The following is a 26187-nucleotide window of genomic DNA, read 5'->3' on the forward strand; positions in this document are numbered from 1 at the left end:
TTCCCTCTTGTCACCCAGCCTGGAGTGCAGTGGCATGATCTTGGCTCACTGCAACCTCCACCTCCCAGGCTCAAGCAATTCTCCTGACTCAGCCTCCTGAATAGCTGGGACTACAGGCGTGCACCACCACACCCAGCTAATTATTTTGTATTTTTAGTAGAGACAGGGTTTCACCATGTTGGCCAGGCTGGTCTCGAACCCCTAACCTCAAGTGATCTACCCACCTCAGCCTCCCAAAGTTCTGGGGTTACAGTCATGAGCCACCACACCTGACCAGCATGCATATATTTTTAACATGACAATTTATACAGCCAATACTTAAAAAACGCTTCTCAAATGAATAAGTGGTGTGTCTGGTTTCTAAGGAAAACACTCCCAGGACATGGCTTCCAGGAATCAGGTAACCCACTGCTCAATATGAGACAGCTTCAGGCCAGGCACAGTGGCTCACACCTGTAATCCCAGCACTTTGGGAGGCCGAGGCACACGGATCACCTGAGGTCAGGAGTTCGAGACTAGCCTGGCCAACATGGTGAAACCCCATCTCTACTAAAAATACAAAAGTTAGCCAGGCATGGTGGCGAGCACCTGTGATCCCAGCTACTCAGGAGGCTGAGGCAGAAGAATCGCTTGAACCCAGGAGTCAAAGGTTGCAGTGAGCTGAGATCGTGCCACTGCACTCCAGCCTGGGGGACAGAGCGAGACTCGTCTCAAAAAAAAAAAAAAAAGATAGACAACTTCCAGAGGAATGTGGGCTGGAATGTTCCAAGCCTACCCCTGGGAAAAGTTTATAAAAACGGAACCATGGTTAATCTGTGCTCATCCAAAATTACCACATTGAGCTATCAGATATATTATTAGACAAAATAATGTTTTGGTGATGGGACCAGTTGTTGTAACTTTATTTAGTACCTGCTTCCAAGGTGTCTCTCCCAACTTATTGCAAAAACAGATATCCAAGTTTCTGTTCCTGAGCCCTGTAAGTCCTTTCAAAGCCCGGCACAATCGGAAGTGATCAGCGGGCAGATGCCGGCTTCATTTTAATCAGCCATTCGGAAAATCCCTTCTGCAGTGCTCCAGCCCCACCAGGACTTCTCAATTGATGGAATAAATACACCCCAGATCAAGGTGAATTGGTCCTTTCTATGAAGTCATTGTTGGGAAGAGTCTTCCTTTCAAGGCAATGAGCAGCATCGTTCTGTTTCTATAAAATGTCCCGTGTCGCTAGCTGGCTTGGAATTTAGAGCCATAGTCCTCTGAACCCTGTCTCATGCTGAGCTGTTTGGTACCTCACTTTGAGAATTCTCAGCCCAAGGGTGTTTTCTTCTTGAGACACCAAATTCTCCACTTATTCATTCAAGAAACATTTAGGGAGTGCCTACTATATCCCAGGTCCCAAGCATGAAGTTCCTCTTGTTTTGTTTTTTTCTTTTTCAGTTAGCAGCAAGAACCAACCTTCAGAGATGCCTCATTTTGTGCCATGTTCTATTCCAAATGCATTACATGGGATAACTCATTGCATGTGCACAGTAACCCTAGGAGAGATGAGAGAGATGCTTTTATCTTCATCTTCATTTTACAGCTGGGGAACGTGAGGCATAGAGAGATTAAGCAGTCGGCCCAAACTCACATGACTGCTCAGCAGGGAAGGCAGGATTCAAATCCGGGCAGCCTGGCTCTGGAACCCAAGCTCTTAACAGATCCCCTGTCCATCCCGGTCACTGGTTCCTGCCCTCCCCAAGGACCTCCATCTCTTAACATCTAGACATCTCCCCATGGTAGCATCTGAGTTAATGGTCAGTGTTCACTTTTTCAAGAATAAATCCATGGCTGGGCACTGTGATTCACACCTGTAATCCCAGCAGTTTGGGAGCCCAAGGCAGGTGGATCACTTGAGGTCAGGAGTGCGAGATCAGCCTGGCCAACGTGGTGAAATCCTGTCTCTACTAAAAATACAAAAAATTATCTGGATGTGGTGGAGGGCACCTGTAATCCCAGCTACTTGGGAGGGGGAAGCTGAGGCAGGAGAATCACTTGAACCTGGGAGGTGGAGGTTGCAGTGAGCCAAGATCGTGCCTTTGCACTCCAGCCTGGGCAACACAGCAAGACTCCATCTCAAAATAAAAAAAAAATAAAAAATAATTTTTAAAAAGTCAAAACAAGGGGCCAGGCACGGTGGTGCATGCCTATAATCCCAGTACTTTGGGAAGCCAAGGTAGGAGGATCCCTTGAGCCCAGGAGTTCAAGACCAGCCCAGGCAACATAGAGAGACTCCATCTCTCCAAAACATAAAAATAAGTTAGTCAACTGTGGTAGTGCACGCCTGCGGTCCCAGCTCCTCAGAAGGCTGACGTAGGAGGATCCCTTGAGCTGGGAGGTTACGGCTGCAATGAGCTGTGATGACACCACTGCACTCCAACCTGGGCAACAGAGCAAGACCCTGTCTCAAAAAAATAAAAATTAAAAAATAAACAAAAAAAAGGCAAACGGATGTGGATCAGGTAAGAGGAAAAGATACCACTTTTCTTGGAGAAGCTAATGAAAGCTGTAGTCCTGCTGCCCCCAGTGTACACTCGCAGCACCCTGTGCATTTCGAGGGGCTCATAGGCACCTGAAAGCCCACCTGTGGGTCCCTCAGAGCCTGCGGTCTCCCAGTGAAGATGCCCTGCACCCCCCTGCACTAACACTGTCCTTCCCCTCCTCTCTCTGCAGCACGTACAACTTCTCCGCTGATGGCTTCCACAGTTCGGCCCCAGGAGCCAACCTGTGCCTGGGCTCTGGCGTGCACGGCGGCGTGGACTGGATGAGGAAGCTGGCCTTCCGCTACCGGCGGGTGAAGGAGATGTACAATACCTACAAGAACAACGTCGGCGGTGAGTACCGTGAGCCTCGGGCCTCCGAGGAAGGGAAGCTCATCGGGATGGATGCTGTCAATTCTGTGTCCCTGCTGTGCCAGGCGCCAGGCAGAGAGGTTCACAATCAGTACCAGCCCACTTAATGCAACCCTGACGACACCCTTCGGAATAGAGCACTGGTATTTTGTCACCTTCACTTTGCGGGTGGGAAAGCTGAGGGATGGAGGCTGCATCTGGTCCAAGTTCTTTCAGGCCACAAATGGTGTGGGGTGGGCATGGGGGCGGAGTTCTCTTACCCACAGCCTGAGGCTCTCACAGGGTGAGCCTCCAAGCAGCAGCGTCAGCATCACCTGGGGATATGTTGGAAATGCAGAGTCTCTGGCCCTACCTCAGGCCTAGCAAATCTGAAACTCGGGCCCAGAATCTGTGTTTTCACAGCCCTGGAATCCCCGCTTGGATTCTGGAATTCCAGAATCCCCCTTGGAATCAGGGAGGACCTGTACCTTGAGTCTTTGCAGCTCAGATTGTTGTCCTCAGACCAACCACATCAGCATCCCCCTGGAGCTGGTTAGAAGTGCAGGGTCACCAGGAGGCAGAGTCTGCAGTGACCCAAGATTATACCACTGCACCCCAGCCTGGGCGACAAAGCGAGACCCTGTCTCAAAAAAAAAAAAAAAAAAGAGAAGTGCAAGGTCTCAGGCCTCATCCCGGGCAACTGACTCAGAATCTGCTCTAAAAAATTTTTTTTTTATTTTTGAGACAAGGTCTTGCTATGCTGCCCAGGCTGGTCTCAAATTACTTCTGGCCTCAACTGATCCTCCCACCTCAGCCTCCCAGGTAGCTGGGATTAGAGGCGTGCACCACCTGCCTGGCCCAGAATCTGCATTTTTAACAAGCCCGCCAGGTGACTGTGGAGGCATTAAAGTTGAAGAAGCCCTAGAAGTCACGGGTTCTCACACTTGGCTCTCACTGGAACCACCCAAGGAGTTTCCGTTTCTGATGGTCTTGATATCGCTACAGCCTGGACATCAGGAGTCATAAAGATCCCTGAGTAATTCTAAGTGCAGCCAAGGAGAGACCGCCCTCGCCTCAGGTACTAGGAACATTTGCTCATTGCCCCAAACAAGAAGTCTGAAGGCACTGGAGGCGAGGCTGGCTCAGCCGTAGTCTAGAGAATTCTGGAGTTCTCTAGAACAGAGGCTTTTAACTGGGGGTAACACTGCACCCTCTCCAGGAGACATCTGGGAGTCTTCCTGGTTGCCACAGTGCCTGGAACCAACCACTGGCCCATAAGGGCAGGGTTTGAGTAGGTGGCTAATAGTGTCTGCCCCAAAAGCTTCTAGGGCTGCCCCCCTCCATTCCTAGAAAGAATAGAGTCCCGGTTCTCAAACTGGACAGAACACGCTTCCAGTCCCAGCTCTACAACTTTCTAGCTATGTGGCCTTAGGCAGCGTACATGAGGTCATCTTAATGAGCCTCAGTTTTTAACCCCGTCTCTACTAAAAAATACAAAAAACTAGCCGGGCGACGAGGCGGGTGCCTGTAGTCCCAGCTACTCGGGAGGCTGAGACAGGAGAATGGCGTGAACCCGGGAGGCGGAGCTTGCAGTGAGCTGAGATCCGGCCACTGCACTCCAGCCTGGGCGGCAGAGCAAGACTCCGTCTCAAAAAAAAAAAAAAAAAAAAAAAAAATCTATGAAATGAGGGCCGGGCACGGTGGCTCACGCCTGTAATCCCAGCACTTTGGGAGGCCAAGGCGGGTGGATCACGAGGTCAGCAGTTCGAGACCAGCCTGAACAACGTGGTGAAACCCCATCTCTACTAAAGATACAAAAAAATTAGCTGGGCGTGGTGGCGGGCACCTGTAATCCCAGCTACTTGGGAGGCTGAGGCAGGAGAATCGCTTGAAACCAAAAGGCGGGGGTTGCACTCTAGCCTGGGCAACAAGAACAACGCTCCGTCTCAAAAAATAAATAAATAAATCTATGAAACGGAGAATACAAATACTTCTGCTTTCCTGGATTATTGAGAGATTTATTGTCAATGCATACAAAAGGCATGACTCCGTGCCTGGTACACAGCAGGCACTCAGTAAATGGTGGTATTTGTCATGAGTTGCTCTCAGTTTTGCTTGGGAGCCTTGGGTTCCTCTGTGTCTTCCCCTGTCCCTGGTAGCTTTCCCATCTGTTCCTTGGGACAGACTTCCTGTCGTGTTCGTGGCTGCGGTGCTAATGCAGACCATGTGCTAAGTGCAGTCCTGGCAGTAGCTAATGTTTATGGAGCACTCACTCTGCCAGTGTTGCCACCGTTTTCGTGGAATAGCTCCTTTACTCTTCACAGCATCTCTGTAAGGTAAACAGTTTTTTTTTTTTTTTTTTTTTGAGACGGAGTCTCGCTCTGTCACCCAGGCTGGAGTGCAGTGGCCAGATCTCAGCTCACTGCAAGCTCCGCCTCCCGGGTTCACGCCATTCTCCTGCCTCAGCCTCCCGAGTAGCTGGGACTACAGGCGCCGCCACCTCGCCCGGCTAGCTTTTTGTATTTTTAGTAGAGACAGGGTTTCACCGTGTTAGCCAGAGATGGTCTCGATCTCCTGACCTCGTGATCCGCCCGTCTCGGCCTCCCAAAGTGCTGGGATTACAGGCTTGAGCCACCGCGCCCGGCCAGGTAAATGGTTTTATCAGCGGTGTTGCTCAAAAGCAGAAACTGAGATTACAGAGGTTAAGTAACCTGCCAGCGTCACCCAGCCCAGGCAGAAGAGCCACAGTGGAGTCCCAGGCTGGACGACTCCACCACCTCTGCCCTTCAGGGCCACACTTGGTGGCCTCTCAGATGTGAGTGTGTTGATTGCAGGAGTGAAGCAGCAAGCTCTGGTCAGGTCCCAACCTTTGTACCCAGCCCTGCACGGAGGGAGGAGGGGAGCAGGAGGGCTCACTTAGGGGAGACAGAGATGGGGTTGGCCAACAGAGAGCATCTGCTCCCCATCCAGGTTAAGGCCCAGGAAATGCCAGGGCTTTGTCAGGCTGCTCTACTCACCCATAGCTGAGAGGAGAGCACCCAAGGCATCAGACGGTGAGGAGGCCACAGCTAGCGGATGTCAGGCCCCCTCACTATCCCAGCTGTTCCTGCACCACAGAACTAGCCAGGTGCATGGCCATGGCTTCCAGCCCAGAGATCACCACAGATCCCCACGATTCCAGGTGTGTTAGAAGGTGTGCTCGGAAGAAAGACATCTGCAAAATACAGGATAGAGAAAATACTTAGTAAATCACCATCCAGGAGGCAGGAGTTGGAATCAGGGGCCTTGGCCCGATGTCATTCCTCCCTCTACCACTTCCCATGTAGCTCTGAGCAGGTTATTTGACCTCCCTGTGCCTCAGTTTCCTCCTCGTGTGTAAACTGGAGCCAGTGATGCTGCCCAGCGTCAGTGGTAGGTGGCTAATAGTGTCTGCAATATACACAGTGTACACAAGGATTCATGCCAGGATGTTGTGAATTCGCACAGGAAAGGTGCTCAGAACGGCTCTGACACACATAAGCTCTCCTTAAGTGGCACCGTTGTTATCTGGGGAAGGTGGGAAGGAGGCCAAGCCTGGAGGAAAACACCGAGGAAGCAGCTTGAAGCACACTTCTCAGCGGGGAGCAAAGTAGGGGTGGTTGGGCAGCTGGTTACACAAGACAGCACGTCTGGAAGCCCTTTGTCAACTGAAGAGTGCTGAGCCTTGTGAGTTTGTATTGTTACTGAGGGTTCCAGCTAAGGGTCTGTGGGGAAGGTGCAGAGAGAGAGGAAACCAGAGGCCATGTGTTCTCCTAGAGTTGATAGACTAATGAGAAGATGGGATATGTAGCCAGTAAAAAGATCCATTCATTCTTCATTCATTCACCCACGTGTCCATCGTCAAAGGCCTAGGTTGTGGATTCAACGGTGAACAAAAGAAACAAGGTCGCTGTTTGCAAAGAGTTTATATTCAGTGGGTGGAGGAAACAGATCATCAATAAGTGAGCAAATCACTTACATTCCTTTTTTTTTTTTTTTTTTTGAGATGGAGTCTTGCTCTGTCACCCAGGCTGGAGTACAGTGGCGCGATCTCGGCTCACTGCAACCTCCACCTCCCGGGTTCAAGTGACTCCCCTGCCTCAGCCTCCTGAGTAGCTGGGATTACAGGCACATGCCACCATGCCCGGCTAATTTTTGTATTTTTAATAGAGATGGGGTTTCACCATGTTGGCCAGGCTGGTCTCGAACTCCTGAGCTCAGGTGATCCACCCGCCTCATCCTCCTAAAGTACTGGGATTACAGGTGTGAGCCACCACACCTGGCTTTAAATTCTTAATTCAGTCATTTCAGAGAATGATCACAGCTATAGAAGAAACACAGGAATGTGGTACAGAGCCCAGCGTGGGCAGTGGTGGCCAGGGGATACTTGGAATAGTGGACCCAGAGTCTATCTCTCAGGAAGGGATATTTAAACTCAGTATTCTGAATATTCTAGATGAGAGTCTAATAATGATAACCAAATGCCCAGAGCTGGGGGGGATGACCAGTACAAGGGAAGAGTCAATCAGTTCAGCTATATTCAACTGCGTAAGTAAAAGAACAACCAACCAAAAAATAACACAAAAACAACAATGGCTTAAACCGGATAGAAATATATATATTTTTTTCTTATATACAAGAACTGTAGGCATTCCAAAGTGGCTGAGTACTTGACAGTGTTAGGAGCCCAGGATCTCAGGATCCTTCTATCTTTTTTTTTTTTTTTTTTTTTTTTTTGAGGTGGAGTCTCGCTTTGTCACCTAGGCTGGAATGCAGTGGCACAATCTCAGCTCACTGCAACCTCCACCTCCCGAGTTCAAGCGATTCTCCTGCCTCAGCCTCCCACGCAGCTGGGACTACAGGCGCCTGCCACCACACCTGGCTAATTTTTGTATTTTTAGTAGAGACGGCGTTTCCCCATGTTGGCCAGGCTGGTCTCGAACTCCTGACCTCAGATGATCTGTCTGCCTCGGGTTCCCAAAGTGCTGGGATTACAGGCGTGAGCCACCCTGCCTGGCCCCTTCTATCTTTGTATTTATTTATTTATTGAGACTGGGTCTCTGTTTCTCAGGCTGGAGTGCAGTGGCACAGTCTCGGCTCACTGCACCCTCGACTTCCTAGGCTCCAGTGATCCTCCCACCTCAGCCTCCAGAATAGCTGGGACCACAGGCACATGCCACCATGCCTGGCTAATTTTTAAATTGTTTGTAGAGACAGGGCCTTCCTGTCTTGCCCAGGCTGGTCTCAAACCCCTGGCTCAAGTGATCTTCTCACCTCAGCCTCCCGAAGTGCTGGGGTTACAGGCGTGAGCCACCTCACCCAGCCAAAATCAGGATTCTTATTACTAATGAGAAGATCCTTTTGTGTTTATGTCTTTACTAATTACAAGTGAAAAAATGAATAGTGAATGGCAACTAACAGTGTCTACCACAAACAGCAAATGAAAAGTCTCTTAGACCAAAGGAGTTTGACACTTTTCAGAAAGATAAAGAAGGCCAGCATAGCTGGAGTGGGGGGGCGTGTGGTCCAGGACAGGATGAGAGAGCTGGCAGTGTCCAGATGACGTAGGGCCCAGTTTGGACACTGGGGTCTTCTATGTAGAGAAGACGATGTCTCCATAGCACAGGCAGCATTTCGTCCTAATTAATTCTTCCTTCAGCAAATGCTGATTGAGCACCAAGCACGGGCCAGCCCCTGCTACAGAAACTGCTGCTATGGTGGCGAACAAGACCGACTTGGTCCCTGCCCTCTGCCCTAGAGTGAATAGCCTAATGGCCAAGGCAGATGCCACACACATGGTCACACAGATACACGTACAATTAGAGTTGTGAGAAGTGTTGTGAAGAAGAACTGCAATGTGCTGGGAGAATATAAACCAGAGGGACCTGACCCAGCCTGGAGAGATCAGGTTAGACCTTCCAGAACAAACATTTAAGATGAGGCCTTAAGGCAGGATACAGAGGTTCACACCTGTAATTCCAGCACTTTGGGAGGCCAAGACAGGATTGCTTGAGGCCAGGAGTTCAAGACCAGTTTGGGCCACATAGCAAGACCCCACCTCTATGAAAAATACAAAAATTAGCCGGACATGGTGACAGGCATCTGTAGTTCCAGCTACTCAGGAGGCTAAGGTGGAAGGATTGCAGGATTGTTTGAGCCTAGGAGACTGAGGCTGCAATGAGCTGTGATCACACCACTGAACTCCAGCCTGGGTGACAGAGCAAGACCTTGTTTCAAAAAAAAAAAAAAAAGATGAGGCCCAAATGCAGAGTGTGAAGGATTTAGCCAAGCAAAAGCAGAAGATGAGGTAAGAAGAGTGGTCCAGGTTCTGAAATGAGATGTGCAAAGGTCCTGGGGCAGGAGACCACTTGGTGTTTTGGGGAACAAACAGGAGGCCTCCAGGCCGGAATAGAAAGGCAGCAGCAGGAGATGAAACTCAGTAGGGACAGGATCATGTTGCTGGGGGTTTTGAACTTTATCTTAAAGCTACTGAAGGCTGAGAGAATGGCAGGTTGAGAAATACCCACAGGGTGGCTCTGGAAGCCAGCTGCCTGGGTGCCGGACCTGTGTCCGTTATTTTCTCCCTATGGTGAGCAAGTCAGTCAACATCACAAAGCCTGTTTCTTTACCTAAAAATATAGAAATAAAAATGGTGTCCACCTATAGTGTCATTGTGAGAATGAAATAAATCATGTTAAAAGCAGAGCCCGGCACATAATAAGTACTCAAAAATGTTCATCATTTTTTATGTTATTAATCCCCTGTCTCTACCATAACAATATAAGCTCTATAATCTGCACATTTTTGTTCATATCTGTATATTCAGTGCCTATTACAATATCAAGCACCTAGAAGGCACTCCTGAACTTTTTGTTGGATGCATGGATGGATGGATGTGGGTGTAGATGGGTGGATGGGTGGATGGATGGATAGGTGGGTGGGTGGATGGGTGGGTAGATTGATGAGTGGGTGGGTGGATGGATGGATGGATGGATATTGGGTAGATGGATGGGTGGATAGGTGGGTAGGTAGATGGATGGGTGGATAGGTGGGTGGATGTATGGATGGGTGGATGAATGGATGGATGGATGGATGGATGGATGGATGGATGGATGGATGGATGGATGGATATTGGGTGGATGGATGGATGGGTGGATGGAAGGATATTGGGTGAATGGATGGGTGGCTAGGTGGGTAGGTAGATGGATGGGTGGATAGGTGGGTGGGTGGATGGGTGGGTGGGTGGATGGATGGATGGATGGATGGATGGATGGATGGGTGGATGGGTGGATCAGTCAGTGGATGGATTAATCTATCAATCTATTGATCTCAGGATAATATTAAGAGAAGCCACTGGATTGAAGTTTACTTTGGATGTCATCTGATTTTAACCCTCAGGGTACAGTAGCTAGATTCCTGTTCCCTACCTTCATCCCCCAGATCTTTCTAGTATGATGACTACATCTTTATTTCCTTTGTCCACAGGGTTGATAGGTGCTCCCAAAAGGGAGACCTGGCTACAGCTCCGAGCCGAACTGGAAGCTCTCACAGACCTCTGGCTGACCCACTCCCTGAAGGCACTAAACCTCATCAACTCCCGGCAAGTGGCAGCCCCTGTTTTCCTCTGTGCCACTGAACTTTCTTGCAGTAGACAGTGGTGGCTCCTGCATGTCCACACTTAGGAGAATTGGACTCCTCAAATTCTCACTTGCACACTTTCCTTTTTTTTTTTTTTTTTTTTTTTTTTGAGACACAGTCTCACTCTGTCGCCCAGGCTGGAGTGCAGTGGCGTGATCTCGGCTCACCACAACCTCTCCCTCCCAGGTTCAAGCAATTCTGCCTCAGCCTCCTGAGTAGCTGGGATTGCAGGCGTGTGCCACCACACCTAGCTAATTTTTGTATTTTTAGTAGAGATAGGGTTTCACCATGTTGATCAGGCTTGTCTTGAACTCCTGAGCTCAGGTGATCCACCCGCCTCTGCCTCCCAAAGTGCTGGGATTGTAGGCATGAGCCACCATGCCCAGCCCAAATATTTAATAAAGCTTAAGTGCACAAGCCTCAGTGGATACCTTGGAGCATAGCTGAGCTAATAGCTGCAGAGACTTTTCAGGGCCCAACAGGTTTCCAGGTTTCTGAATTCTCCCAAAAGATGAGAACTGGCATTCAGGCTCCAGCTTACTCCAGTCCTCACCTCTCCCTATTGGCCTACACTTTTTACATATCTCTGATTTACATTACCTACAACTATTTAAGTGTATGGCCCTTGCAATACACATTTGCTTTTTATATAAGAAAAGTATTCCCCCCATACTACATTTCACCATGTCAGGCAGCTTCAGGCTTATAAGACAGGAATAGCCTGAGAATCCTTGGGCCCTAACATGCCTGAAGATGACAGCCACAGACTCCAAACCTATCAGATTTCCTGCCAACTGCAGGCTCATGCAGCAGGAGGAGGCCTGGCCTTGTGGTCCCTCTGAGTTCTGATCCACAATCTCCTTTGTCCTTAGGCCCAACTGTGTCAATGTGCTGGTCACCACCACTCAACTAATTCCTGCCCTGGCCAAAGTCCTGCTATATGGCCTGGGGTCTGTGTTTCCTATTGAGAACATCTACAGTGCAACCAAGACAGGTAGGGAGAAGCCACACCTCGGGGGTGATACAGGGATGGAGGGTAGGGTTAGCTTTCCATCCTGGGAATGGGATGTTTAAGGAACATGACACTGGGGAAATGGATGGAATTAGCCTATGGCCATGACTCAGATCCCCAAAACAGCCCCCACAGACCACATGCCTTAACTTCTGCTTCTAAAGAAATTGGTTAGGACCACAGTTTTCCAAAGTGTCTGTATGAGTTCAGATACAGGCAAAGCTGCTACAACAAACACACCCCAAATGCAAGGGCTTGCAAAAGAGTCAAAGCTGTTTTCTCCCTAGTAGAACAGACAGAAGTGAGTGATCCAGGCTGGTGGGGTGACCCTGTCCTCAAAGATATCCAGAAACCCAGGTCTCTCCCATTTTATTTTTCCACCATTCCTTATGGTTTTATTCTCATGTATGGGGTCAAATCAGAGTCCTAGCCCGTCGTCATTCTAGTGGGTCTGATATTTGAAGGCCAAGCTCAGAAGGCTATGCACATTACGTTCTACTCACTTCCTGTTAGCCCCAGCTTAGTCATGTGGCCACAAGTAGCTGCCAAGGAAGCTGGGAAATGTAGTCCATAGCTGAGTGACTCATCCTGTCACTCAATCTGGAATGCAGTGGTGAGATCATAGCTCACTACAGCCTTCAACTCCCAGCCTCAAGCAATCCTCCCACCTCAGCCCCCCAAAGTACTGGGACTACAGGCATGAGCTACCATGCCAAAATATCTTTAATTAGAAACTTTTTCCATTGTTTTTTCTCTAGAGCAAAAAAAAATTACTTATAGTACTTTGGCAGCATTTTCTTGGAACAATTTTGGTTTTACTGAAGTTCTAAGTCCAAACATTATGTACAAGTGCCTTTTGATTTTAAAATTATAGTACTAAGGGCCAAAATGGTTGTTGAATATTTTTCAACAAGATCTTGTCTTTTCATTTTTCCCATTTTTCCTGCATACGTCAAGTACTTTTGCAGGTTTATTTCTAATCTCTTTTTTAAATAATATTTTTATTTTTAATTGTGGTTAAAATTAAATAATATAAAATTTTCACCATCTTAACCCTTTTTCTTTTTTTTAAGATGGAGTTTCTCTCTTGTTGCCCCGGGCAATGGTGCGATTTCGGCTCACCACAACCTCTGCCTCCTGGGTTCAAGCAGTTCTCCTGCCTCAGCCTCCTGAGTAGCTGGGATTACAGGTGTGCGCCACCACACCCAGCTTATTTTGTATTTTTAGTAGAGACGGGATTTCACCATGTTGGCCAAGCTAGTCTCAAACTCCTGACCTCAGGTGATCCATCTGCCTCGGCCTCGCAAAGTGCTGGGATTACAGGCATGAGCCACCGCACCTGGCCATGCACTATACACTTAAAAATGGTTAAGATGGGCCAGGCGCGGTGGCTCACGCCTGTAATCCCAGCACTTTGGGAGGCCAAGACGGGCAGATCATGAGGTCAGGAGATCGAGACCATCCTGGCTAACACGGTGCAACCCTGTCTCTACTAAAAATACAAAACAAAATAATTAGCCAGGCGTAGTGGCGGGCACCTGTAGTCCCAGCTACTCGGGAGGCTGAGGCAAGAGAACGGCATAAACCCGGGAGGCAGAGCTTGCAGTGAGCCAAGATCGCGCCACTGCATTCCAGCCTGGGTAACACAGCGAGACTGTGTCTCAAAAAAAAAAAAAATGGTTAAGATGGCCAGGCGTGGTGGCTCACGCCTGTAATCCCAGCACTTTGGGAGGCCGAGGCAGGAGGACTGCCTGAGGTCAGGCAGTTCAAGACCAGCCTGACCAACATGGTGAAGCCTCATCTCTACTAAAAATAAAAAAATTAGCAGGGCGTGGTGGCGGGTACCTGTAATCCCAGGTACTCGGAAGGTTGAGGCAGGAGAGTCACTTGAACCCAGGAGGCAGAGGTTGCAGTGAGCCGAGACTGGGCCATTGCACTCCAGCCTGGGCAACAAGAGGGAGATTCCATCTCAAAAATAAAAATTAAAAAAAGGTTAACCTGGCTGGGTGCAGTGGCTCACGCCTGTAATCCCAGCACTTTGAGAGGCCAAGGCGGGCAGATCACTTGAGGCCAGGAGTTCGAGACCAGCCTGGCCAACATGGTGAAACTCCATCTCTACTAAAAAATACAGAAATTAGCTAGGTGTGATGATGCATGCCTGTAATCTCAGCTACTCAGGAGGCTGAGGCAGGAGAATCGCTTGAACCCAGAAGGTGGAAGTTGCAGTGAGCTGAGATGGCGCCACTGCACTCCAGCCTGGGTGACAGAGCAAGACAGTGTCTCAAACAAAACAAAACAAAACAAAAAACAGTTTCCAGCGCAGTGGTATCAAGTGCATTCAGATGGTTGTGCATCCATGGCCACTTCTACATCAGACAGCTGCAGAGACTCCGGAGCCTGCTCTGAGCCGTGCACTGCCTCCTCCTGCTGTGTTGCCCTGGGCAAGCTACTGACCCTCACTGTGTTTCCGGCTGTCATCGTCCTTCACAGGGGGATGACAACAGTGCTGACCTCAGAAGTTTGCTCAAGAACGAAATGATGAATACCGGGCCTTTGGGAGCACAGCTGCAGGCACCGAGCTCTTAATGAGAGGGTATTGGCTACAATCCGGGGTCCTCACAGAGCGTTTTTTCTTCCCTTCCTGTGTGTGTGCAGGGAAGGAGAGCTGCTTCGAGAGGATAATGCAGAGATTCGGTAGAAAAGCTGTCTACGTGGTGATCGGTGATGGTGTGGAAGAGGAGCAAGGAGCAAAAAAGGTACTTCTTCCGCCTCTCCAACTGTGTTTTCCTGCTCTTTTGAGCGCCCCTCGTGGCCTTACAAGGGCTCCTTCCAAGATTTCCGCCACTCCCCGTGGCTGGCTGGGTCCTCCTTCCCAGGCTCCTTGCTTGCCGGTCCATTCCATTTGCAAATCGCAGAAGCATCCTGAGTAATTTCCTTCTACAAATCCCCCTCTCTCCTCTGGCTGCCGCCCCTGGTAGCCCTGGATTGTTTCTGGGACAACTGTTCGGGAGCCTAGAGACACTCCGACGGGGCAGGCTGGTGGGGGGCCAGTGCACATGTGTGTGTTTTATTTAATACTTACTGATCATATGTTCCAGGAACCCTTCCCAGTTAATAAAGACAGCATTAAGCTAATGAAAAAGAAAATCCTGCATTTGTGATCTTGGGCCCATGAGGAGAGGGCGGGGGGTTCTGGTGGCCACATCTCTGTTCTTGGAAAAGAAACAGCTGCCAAAGTCCTGGGTCTGGACCTGTCAACAGTGCCCCAGAGAGACTGCCACCCCCCACGCGGAGGCCTGGGAAGTGGATTGTCAATGTCAGAGAGCTTAATTAGGGGGACCTGGTTTCCCCCATCTCTGCCTGGCAGCAAATCCCAAGGAAATGCAGAAATGTTTAGGGTCTCAGCAGATGAAACCCAGAAGAAGAGGGAAGCCCTAGGGTCCTGGGAGAGGGCCTCGGGAGAGAGGAGCTTAGAAGGCTTTGCAGGCACTGTTTCCTCCACCTGCAAAGCTCCTCCCCTTTCCTGGAAGATATAGTCTCTATTATCAGCCGCCATGAGGTCCGCTAAGAAATGAGCTCCTTCTGAGAGAGAAGGGGAGAAGGGATCTTGAGGGCAGCTGCCAGGGTCAGTCACAATGGTGTGTGGCCAGGCTGTGGGCTGGCATCTGGAGGTGCTGGCCTAACCCCACACCCTTCACCACCATAACTTTATTGCTAACATCACCATTGTGTTCAGTCCTCCAAAAACTCCTACAAAGTGGGTATCATTGCATCCCTTTTTTTTTTTTTAGAGAGATAGGGTCTCACTCTGGCACCTAGGCTGGAGTGCAGTGGCACAATCTTGGCTTACTGCAGCTGCAGCCTCTACCTCCTGGACTCAAGCGATCTTCCCACCTCTGCCTCTAAGTAGCTGGGATTACGGACAGGCACCGCCATACCTGGCTAATTGTTTGTTTGTTTGTTTGTTTGTTTGTTTTGTTTTGTTTTGTTTTTGTAGAGATGGGGTTTTGCCATGTTGCCTGGGCTGGCCTCAAACTCCTGGACTCAAACAGTCTATCCACCTTGGCCTCCCAGAAAGCTGGGATTATAGGCGTGTGCCTGGCCACACCCCATTTTATAGATGACAGAGTTTGACACTCAGAGAGGTTATTTGCCTAAGGTCACACATCTGGCACGTGCAAACCTGCCTGTGTCATGCTCCAAACACCTGGCAGGGAGGAGATGGACTTACAGTTTCAAACACAGTTGGTTTTCACTCCTGAGCCAGTCAGACAAGAGTACAGTCCACCAAAGAAGACTAGGTACACACCCGCCACAGCAGAGCTCTCGTGAAAGTCCCAGTGTCTGAGGCAGAAGCCGCAGAACATTAGTGAGAAACAGTGTCCACCAGCCAATCTCTCAGCCTGACAAACAGAAGTCATTAGCCCAGGCCACCGGATACCTGAGCGGTGTGAAATATGGCCACAGGACCAGAGGCTTCGCCTGTTTCTGCTGACAGTGTTGTTAATATCTCCATTTTAGTGGGTCACTTGTCTCCACTTCTCCACGAGTGATGAATCCACTGGCATGTGGAGTCTTTAAGCCTGGGGTGAAGGCAGCTGGAACATTCTCTTTCTTCCACCTTTGCTCGTTCTCTCCCAGAAAAATGAATCACACTCTTTTTTTTTTTTTTTTTTTTTTTTTTGAGACAGAGTCTCACTGTGTCGCCCAGGCTGGAGTACAGTAGCGTGATCTCGGCTCACTGCAACCTCTGCCTCCCAGGTTCAAGTGATTCACGTGCCTCAGCCTCCTAAGTAACTGGGATTACAGGCATGAGCCACCACATCTGGCTAATTTTTTTTAATTTTAGTAGAGACGAAGTTTTGCCATGTTGGCCAGGCTGGTCTCGAACTCCTGACCTCAGGTGTTCCACCCACCTCAGCCTCCCAAAGTACTGGGATTACAGGTGTGAGCCACCACACGCAGCCAAAATTACACTCTTTAAAGAGGGCAGGATTGGTCAGGTGGCAACCAGAATCTATCTTTGTAAAGAAAGGAAGGCTTGGCCGGGATGAGGGCAGGGTGGGAATGCTAGGGCAGTGAGAAGGTGTTGAAGAGATGAGAGCTGCTCCCATACGAGATGGTTTTCTGCTTCCTGTGAGCTGGGAATTATTTAGAAACTACAGAACAAAGAGAAAAGGATACATTCAGAGGACTTTGCTTGAGAAACTTACCTTTTTTTCCCCCTCCCTCTCTTCCTCTTTTCATTCCTTCTACGAATATTTCTTGAGCACCTACTATGTGCCAAGTGCCATGCAGTGCAGCAATGAGCATTGCATTCCAAGCTCAACCTTCCTGGGGCCTTTGCACTTGCTGTGTCTTCTACCTGCCCCCACATTCCCCCTCATCTTTGCCAGGGCCTGCTTAAATGACACTGCCTGGAGAGGCCTTTCCTGACCCAGCTCTCAAAAGTAGACAGACATCGCTGCTTTCTACCCTATCTCTCGTTCTGTCTCCTTCCTAGCACTTACCAGGAGATGAACTTATCTTGTTTCTTATCTGTGGGTTTATCTGAGTCTCCAGTGAATGCCCCAGAAGTGTTTGTGACCTGTGAGAAGACCCCACTGGGGTCTGCCCCTTGCACCTTTATATATCTTCCTTTGCTCACCCAGGGATGCTCAACCTGGGATGCCCTTCCCTTCAGTGACCTGCTAACTACGAAGCACTCATTCTTTTTTTATTTTTTATTTTTTTGAGATGAAGTTTCATTCTTGTTGCCCAGGATGGAGTGCAATGGCGCGATCTCAGCTCACTGCAACCTCCGCCTCCTGGGTTCAAGCTATTCTCCTGCCCCAGCCTCCCAAGTAGCTGGGATTACAGGTGCTCACCACCACACCTGGCTAATTTTTGGTATTTTTAGTAGAGATGGGTTTCACCATGTTGGCCAGGCTGGTCTCAAACTCCTGACTTCAGGTGATCCGCCCACCTTGGCCTCCCAAAGTCCTGGGATTACAGGCGTGAGCCATCGCGCCTGGCCTCCTCATTCATTCTTTGAGGTCTGGGTCTCATGCGCCTCTTCTCCCCTGAGATACCCCCATCCCATTCATGTCTACCATAAAAGAGACTGCTTCCTCTGGCTGGCTCCCATGACATTTTATTTACACCTGCCTTAATGATTTCTTTACATTCTTCCTGAGGTAGTCTTATTTATTATCTTTTAAACTACTGAGAAACCCCACCATTCTTTCCTCCACACATGCACATATATATATATACAATTTGTCCTGCATCCTTCCTTTTTCCTATTTATCTAGATATGTCCCTAGCTACCCAGAAGGCTGAGTCAGGAAGATCAGTTGAGCCCAAGAGCTCAAGGCTGCAGTAAGCCATGATCTGCATTGCAGCATGGACAACAAACTGAGACTCCATCTCTAAAATTAAAAAAAAAAATTGATGAAACGAAATTCAGCTGGGCACGATGGCTCATGCCTGTAATCCCAACACTTTGGGAGGCTGAGGTGGGTGGATCGCTTGAGCCCAGTAGTTTGAGACCAGCCTGGGCACCATGGTGAAACCCTATCTCTACAAAAAATACAAAAGTCAGCCAGATGTGGTGGCATGCATCTGTAGTCCCAGCTACCTGGGAGGCTGAGGTAGGAGGATCACTTGAGCCTGGAAGGTTGAGGCCACAGTGAGCAGAGATCGTGTCACTGCACTCTAGCCTGGGCAACAGAGGGATACCCTGTCTCAAAAAAAAGAAAAAAAACAAAAAACAAAAAAAACTCACATCCTGACAATAACTTGAAGCAAGTACCACCTGCTGCAAAGAAAAGGAAAAGATAAAAACAAAAGCTATGAAGAAAACAGAATTGTGTCATCCTGACCTGGCTATAGCTACAGAGGCCTGCTCAAGACCCTCCAAGACCAGCTCTGTTTGTTCACACTGGAGATTGTCAAATGTTGGGGAGGGGTTCCAGCACCGAGCTGTGACCTTCTTCTTGAAGTAACAGGATTCAGAGCACTGCAGCCTCCAATTCCTGGCCTCAAGCAATCCTCCCGCCTCAGCCTCCCAAAGTGCCAGGATTACAAGCATGGGCCACAGTGCCCAGGCAAGAACAAATTTTTAAAAAGGAATTGTTTTCCCACCGTACAATTTAACACCAGGTCAGTGCACCGCCTAAGACCACGATAGTACCAACGGAGGCAAGAGGGTCAAACAGTGAACACACTGGGCAGTGCTGGATGAGCCCGTCAGAGCAGGCTCTGAGTGAATAGAAATGGTCGGCCATACCGGTAGGTACTGGCTGGATGTGGGTCTGCCAGCAATGTCAAGTGCCTCATAGTTTGGGAAGTCCCCACATGCTAGACTTGACTGGGTTGACTTCTCACATGCCGTCTAACCACGGGCGTGGGATCTGGGGGTGGGGGCAGAGGCGTAACCTTGTGGCTGGTGTTCTGTGTTTCAGCACAATATGCCTTTCTGGCGGATATCCTGCCACGCGGACCTGGAGGCACTGAGGCACGCCCTGGAGCTGGAGTATTTATAGCAGGATGAGCAGCATCTCCACCTACCATCTCGCCCTCAGACCCCCTCGCCTTCCCCACCTCCCCACCGAGAACTCCAGAGACCCAGATGCTGGACACCAGGCAGGGGCCCCACAGCCAAGACGTTGTGTCCAGTGACCATCTCAGAAGCCATCCATCAGTCCAAATGAGGGTTCCGAGAAGCAAAGTACCCAACTTTGGCTTCGGAGTATTTGACTTTGGGGCAAAGGGCTGGCTCGTAGTCTAGACTCTTCTACAAGACTCACAGAACAAAAGCAAGGAATTGACAACTTGGGGGAGGCCTGGTGATGAGGAGGGGACGGGTTTGTCTTGTCTTCTTTTTAATTTATGGACTAGTCTCATTACTCCGGAATTATGCTCTTGTACCTGTGTGGCTGGGTTTCTTAGTCATTGGTTTGGTTTTAGTCTGGCATGTGGGGTGGTTCACAGTTCTAATGTAAGCACTCTCTTCTCCAAGTTGTGCTTTGTGGGGACAATCATTCTTTGAACGTTAGAGAGGGAGGCAGTTTGAGCTGTTGAAAAGACTATTGCTTAGTTTTGTTTTTAAGGACCCTACTTGACGTCATGTGGACAGTGCACGTGCCTTACGCTGCGTCTTGTTTTCTAGGAAGAGGGGGATGCTGGGAAGGAATGGGTGCTTTGTGATGGATAAAAGGCATTAAATAAACCACGTTTACATTTTGAAGTGGGGGTAGGATGTGGTTACTTTATTACCACTCGAGGCTTCCAAATGTGTTGGCCTTTTTAAGGACTTTATCAGTTGCAAAGAATAAAATCCAACTCACACTGGCTTAAGCCAAGAAAAGTGGAGTAGGGGGAGGGAGGATGGAGAAGAGGGAGAAAAAAAGGGAGGGAGGGGAAGAAGGACAAAGGGACAAGTGTCTCCAGGAACTTTAGGTGGTATCTGTCTGGATCCAGGTGATCAAATGAATTTCTCTCGTGTGGCCTTAATTCTCAGGCAGGCTCTTTCCTGTCTGGCAAAGATGGCTCTAAGAGTCCTTCAGCAAAACCACACAGACAGAGACCACCTTCTTCACCGTGCAGCGAAAGCCTCAGGATTGTAACTCATTGGCCAAATCTGAGGCTCAGGCAGCTCATGGAGCTGGATTTAGGGTTGGATTCTGTCACAAACAGTAAGTTGAAGAAGCTGATCCTCCAAGGGAAAGAAAATCAGTGAGCTGTTATTAAAAGAATTGGGGGAACTGAGGGTCGGACTGGAAAATGCAACTGACTCCCATTCCAGTGGTAGGACTTCATTTTCCAGTGGATGGGATATGAGTGAAGGATCCAGTGTAAGGGGCAAGGAGGGACATCTGGAGAAGTTCTGAAGACATCTGGAGCACTGCCACTACCCATAGTAGACCAGGCAGGACCTGGATCTATCTAATTGGATGCTAAGCAGGAATATAGGCTCCTTCCTTATTAATGTTGGTAAAATCCTGGATTATCGGTCAGCTGATCCATGTCATGGGAGATGGAGATCTTAACCACTGGAGTCTCAGAGCTAGAATCTCTGATGGTTAGAAAACTATCACCGGCCAGGCATGGTGGCTCATGACTGTAATCCCAACACTTTGGGAGGCCAAGACATGTGGGTCGCTTGAGCCTGGGAGTTTGAGACCAACCTGAGCAATATGGTGAAACCCCATCTTTACAAAAAATACAAAAATTAGCCAGGCGTATAGCATGTGCCTGTAGTCCCAACTACTCAGGGGGCGGAGGTGGGAAGAGCTCTTGAGCCCAGGAGGTTGAGGCTGCAGTGAGCCATGATCACACTGCTGCACTCCAGCCTGAGTGACAGAGCAAGACCCTGTCTCAAAAAAAAAAAATCCATTACCAAGGGTCAGATAGACTCCCTTACTAGACTCTGAGCTTCTCACGGGGTAGGTACTGTTGGTTTCATCTCTGTATCCACAGAATCAAGCACAGAGCCTGACACAAAGTAGAATCCCATTATAGATGGGATAGAATGAAGGATGGAAATATAAATTGAACCACAGCCAGATGGATGATAATATGGGTGAATGGCCATTTGGACAAATGGATAAAATGGAAGGTTAAATAGTTGAGTACATGGGTAGATGAATGGTTGGTTAGGTGATTGATTAGATGATTAATTGGAAGGTGGGTGGGTAACTGGGTGACTGAAAGATGGATAGATGAACAAATGGATACCTACTTAGGATGACTAGATGGATAGTTGGATAAATCATGGATGTTTGGATGAACAGATAGATTATTGGATAGATGACCGGATCAAGAACCAAATAGTTGTGTGGTGAGATGAATGAATAGATGGTGGTTTGGATGAGTGAATGGGTGGGTGGCTTTGAGGAAATATGGATAGATGGTTAGGTGGGTGTGTTAGTGGATAATGAGTAGGTTGTTTGGATGGGTAGATGAATGGAATGATTGATAGTTGTTGGTGGTTGATAGTAATATTACGATGGGTATGTGGATGAGAGGACAGTTTAATAGGCAGGTGGATGGAAAGTTAAATGGAAATGAAGTGTGATGGTTAGATGGATAGAGAGTGGAATGGAGGTGAAGAATCTTTAATGTTGCCTAAAATACCTGAGTCAGCCTCACTATTATCTGCCAGCTTAGGTTTCTTCTAGAATGAGTGGAGGAGCTTTACTGGATAAGCTGACTTCTAGCTGGAGTGGATAAAGAGACTGGAGTAGAACCACCCAGTCACCAACCATCCACTGGGAGTCAGTGATGTGAATACTCCCGAATCCCCCTGACTCCCCATTGTTTAGCACCCTTGCACACAGGAACCCACTTATAATCATGATCTACCCATCTCTCCCTTCCTGCTACCATCAAAATCTGCTGTCGGGGAAAATTCTGTTTAGGGTCCAACAAAGGGTAAATTACTTATTAATAAATTTTTTTTCTTTTAGTAGGATTTCATTTGAAACACAAGTAGAATTTCAGCCGTGCACACAGGAGGTTTTGGGTGAAACAGATCTTCCCCTTGATCCTGAAATTAAACTACTTAAGTGATCAACTACTTTTTTGTTGTGATGAGTAAATGTCAAAGACTAGTGCTGACAAAAGCTAACGGTCCACAGTCTTTAAGGTAAGTGTTTTAACTTAAATTCCTTCTGGATGACTCTAAGTTTCTGGGGAGTAAGGATAGTGTTTTTCTCATCTCTGTATGCTCATTGCCCATCACAGAGCCTGGCACAGATATGGCACTTAATGAATGTTGGATGGCTGAATGGATGGGTGAATGAGTAGATAAATGGTGGATAGATGGATGGATGGACAGATGGAGGGATGGATACATGGATGAATGGATAGGTGAATGAGTGGATGGATGGATGGATGGATGGATGGATGGATGGATGGATGGATGGATGGATGATAGGTGGACAGATGGGTGGTTAGGTGGATAGATGGATAGATGGATGACTGGGATCTCATGGTCCCAAGCTTCTTGACTTCACTGTTTCCCCAGCAGTATGTTGCTGCTCTCCAGAACATTCTTAGAAGTAGAGTAACTGGACTATTCAGGACTCACATACAAAAACTCTTCACCTCTCAGAAGTCCAACCTTGACTCCAGAACTTCCTGAGCAGCCCCGCAGAAGGATAGAGACCCACAAAAGTGCCCAGGTTGGCCTCAAGGATGAAAGAATTTGCATATCCAAGGGATTTAGAAGTCAGAGAGATACCATTTGGATTTTTTCCATTTGAAATGACAGAAACACTATCAAAATGGCTTAAACAAAACAGAATTCATCTGCTCACTTGACTAAAAGATTCAAGAATGTGTGACCTCAGACCCCTTCAAATGCAGAACTCAATATCCATCTTTAAAATTCAGTTTACTTCTCTGCATCCCTGGACTCTGTTTTCTCTTATTTGGCTTCGTTTGTAGGCAACATCCACATTCTTAAAGTGGAAGCTGTGGAGGGCATAATCCAACAAAGATTTTCATGAGGAAAGCATTGCTTAATTTTTTTTTTTTTTTTTTTTTTTTTTGAGACGGAGTCTTGCTCTGTCGCCCAGGCTGGAGTGCAGTGGCCGGATCTCAGCTCACTGCAAGCTCCGCCTCCCGGGTTTACGCCATTCTCCTGCCTCAGCCTCCCAAGTAGCTGGGACTACAAGCGCCCGCCACCTTGCCCGGCTAGTTTTTTGTATTTTTTAGTAGAGACGGGGTTTCACCGTGTTAGCCAGGATGGTCTCCATCTCCTGACCTCGTGATCCGCCCGTCTTGGCCTCCCAAAGTGCTGGGATTACAGGCTTGAGCCACCGCGCCCGGCCAGCATTGCTTAATTTTTAAAAGATAACTGCCTAGGACAGATAATCAGGTTAAATGTATTTTGTGAGTTAATAAATGTCCTTATTGTTTAAATATTTTGAGTTGTTTCTCCCTGAGTTACTTGCAGCCAAAAGCACTCCAACTTATATAGCACATAATAAATAGCATTACTAGTTTTTTTTTTTTCTTTTTTTTGGGGGGGGATGGAGTCTTGCTCTGTGGCCCAGGCTGGAGTGCAGTGGTGTGATCTCGGCTCACTGCAAGCTCTGCCTCCTGGGTTCATGCCATTCTTCTGCCTCAGCCTCCCAAGTAGCTGGAACTACAGGCGCACGCCACCACACCCAGCTAATTTTTTGTATTTTTTAGTAGAGACGGGGTTTCACCATGTTAGCCAGGATGGTCTCAATCTCCTGACCTCGTGATGCACCCTCCTTGGCCTCCCAAAGTGCTGGGATTACACGCGTGAGCCACCGTGCCTGGCCAGCATTACTAGTTTTTTCATATCACATGGGCTCCGATTTCTACTCAGGAAATCAGTCATTCATATTGCCAACAATTGGAGCAGGACATTTCTTCATCAGATATTTATTGAGCATCCAAAATGCATTAGGCAGTGTCCCAGGCACTACAGACTAAATCTGAATAAGATTTGAGTCTTTCCAAAAAAAAAAAATTGATCTATTTGACCACCTGAAAAAAAACATAAGCAGAGACAAAGGCACATTGAAATTCAGATCACAGATAAGAGCAAGAGTTAGTCCCCTAATCTCCCTCATGTATAAAGAGCTCTTAGAAATCAATAGCAGGTCGGCCGGGCGTGGTGGTTCAAGCCTGTAATCCCAGCACTTTGGGAGGCTGAGACGGGCGGATCACGAGGTCAGGAGATCAAGACCATCCTGGCTAACAGGGTGAAACCCCGTCTCTACTAAAAAATACAAAAAGCTAGCCGGGCGAGTTGGCGGGCATCTGTAGTCCCAGCTACTCGGGAGGCTGAGGCAGGAGAATGGCATAAACCCGGGAGGCGGAGCTTGCAGTGAGCTGAGATCCGGCCACTGCACTCCAGCCCGGGCGACAGAGCGAGACTCCGTCTCAAAAAAAAAAAAAAAAAATCAATAGCAGGTCAACAACCAAATTTAAAATGATCAAAGGCTATGAAGAGACTTTTTTTTTTTTTTTTTTTGAGACAGAGTCTTGCTCTGTCACCCAGGCTGGAGTGCAATGGCATGATCTTGGCTCGCTACAGTCTTCGCTTCCCGGGTTCAAGTGATTCTCCTGCCTCAACCTCCCAAGTAGCTGGGATTACAGGCACGTGCCACCATGCCCAGTTAATTTTATATTTTTAGTAGAGACAGAGTTTCACCGTGTTAGCCAGGCTGGTCTCAAACTTCCAACCTCAGGTGATCTGCCCGCCTCAGCCTTCAAAAGTGCTGGGATTACAGGCATGAGCCATAGCACTTGGCCAACATTTTATATTTTTTAAAATGCAACTGGTTCTTGTTTTTTGTTGGTGGTGGTTTTTGGTGTTTGGTCTTTTGGTTTTGTTTGGTTTGGTTTGTTTTGGGGGGGGGTTGTTTGTGTGCGTTTTCTGGTTTTTATTGTTTTTTTTTAGACAGGATCTCACTCTGTTACCCAGGCCGGAGTGCAGTGACACAATCAAAGCTCACCGTAACCTCAAACTCCTCGGCTTAAGCAGTCTCCCCATCTTAGCTTCCCGAGTAGCTGGGATTACAGACATGAGCCACCACACCCAGCTAATTTGGTTTTAAAGCTTATAAAAAGATGCTCAGGCCAGACATGATGGCTCACATCTGTAATCCCAGACCTTTGGGGGGCCAAGGCGGGAGGATGGCTTGAGGCCAGGAGTTCCATACCAGCCTGCAACATAGTGAGACCCCATCTCTACAAAAAACAAAAATAAAAAATTTAGCCAGGCCTGGTGGTGCACGCCTGCAGTACACGCTACTCGGGAAGCTGAGGCAGGAGGCTCACTTAAGCCCAGGAGTTCAGGCTGCAGTGATTTATGATTATGCCACTGCACTCCAGCCTGGATGACAGAGTGAGACCCTGCCTCAAAAAAAAAAAAAAAAAAAAAAGGCCGGTGCAGTGGCTTATACCTATAATCCCAACACATTGGGAGCGTGAGGCAGAAGGATCACTTGAGTTCAGGAGTTCAAAATCAGCCTGGGCAACGTAGTGAGACCCTGTCTCCACAAATAATTTAAAAACTTAGCCAGGTGTGATGGCATGCACCTATAGCCCAAGCTACCAGGGAGGCTGAGGTGGGAGAATTGCTTGAGCCCAGGAGGTCAAGGCTGCAGTGAGCCGTGATCATGCCACTGCACACCAGCCTGGGTGATAGAGAGAGATCCTGTCTCAAAAAAGAAAAGAAAAAAGTTCAACCTCACTTATAACAAGAGAAATGCGGCCGGGCGCGGTGGCTCAAGCCTGTAATCCCAGCACTTTGGGAGACCGAGACAAGTGGATCACGAGGTCAGGAGATCAAGACCATCCTGGTCTACACAGTGAAACCCCGTCTCTACTAAAAAATACAAAAAACTAGCCGGGCGAGATGGCGGGCGCCTGTAGTCCCGGCTACTCGGGAGGCTGAGGCAGGAGAATGGCGTAAACCCGGGAGGCGGAGCTTGCAGTGAGCCGAGATCGCGCCACTGCACTCCAGCCTGGGCGACAGAGCTAGTCTCAAAAAAAAAAAAAAAAAAAAAAAAAAAAAAAAAAAAAAGAAATGCAAACACATTCATTGTCCACATTAGTTGAACAAAAATCTGAGAGTTTCATGACTCACGGTACTGGTGAAGCTCATGTATTGAAAACGGT

At 48.3% G+C, this 26187-nt stretch overlaps 1 protein-coding gene across 3 annotated transcripts in view; it reads left to right on the forward strand.

Moving 5' to 3' along the window:
- Positions 1 to 19768, forward strand: part of EYA2 (EYA transcriptional coactivator and phosphatase 2) — a 300584-nt gene extending 280816 nt beyond the window's left edge. For 2 of the 3 annotated variants that reach the window (XM_030915788.1, XM_030915789.1), the window contains 5 exons: positions 2713 to 2873; positions 10374 to 10488; positions 11399 to 11520; positions 14194 to 14293; positions 18982 to 19768. In XM_030915788.1, the coding sequence (XP_030771648.1) occupies positions 2713 to 2873; positions 10374 to 10488; positions 11399 to 11520; positions 14194 to 14293; positions 18982 to 19072 (589 nt within the window). In that variant the 3' untranslated portion in view covers positions 19073 to 19768. Of the gene's footprint in view, positions 1 to 2712; positions 2874 to 10373; positions 10489 to 11398; positions 11521 to 14193; positions 14295 to 18981 lie in introns of all 3 variants that reach the window. The other variant, XM_010384164.2, reaches the window with a different exon arrangement.
- The last annotated feature ends 6419 nt before the right edge of the window (positions 19769 to 26187 follow it).

This window comes from Rhinopithecus roxellana, chromosome 13 (genome assembly GCF_007565055.1).
Source record: "Rhinopithecus roxellana isolate Shanxi Qingling chromosome 13, ASM756505v1, whole genome shotgun sequence".
Lineage (NCBI taxonomy): Eukaryota > Metazoa > Chordata > Mammalia > Primates > Cercopithecidae > Rhinopithecus > Rhinopithecus roxellana.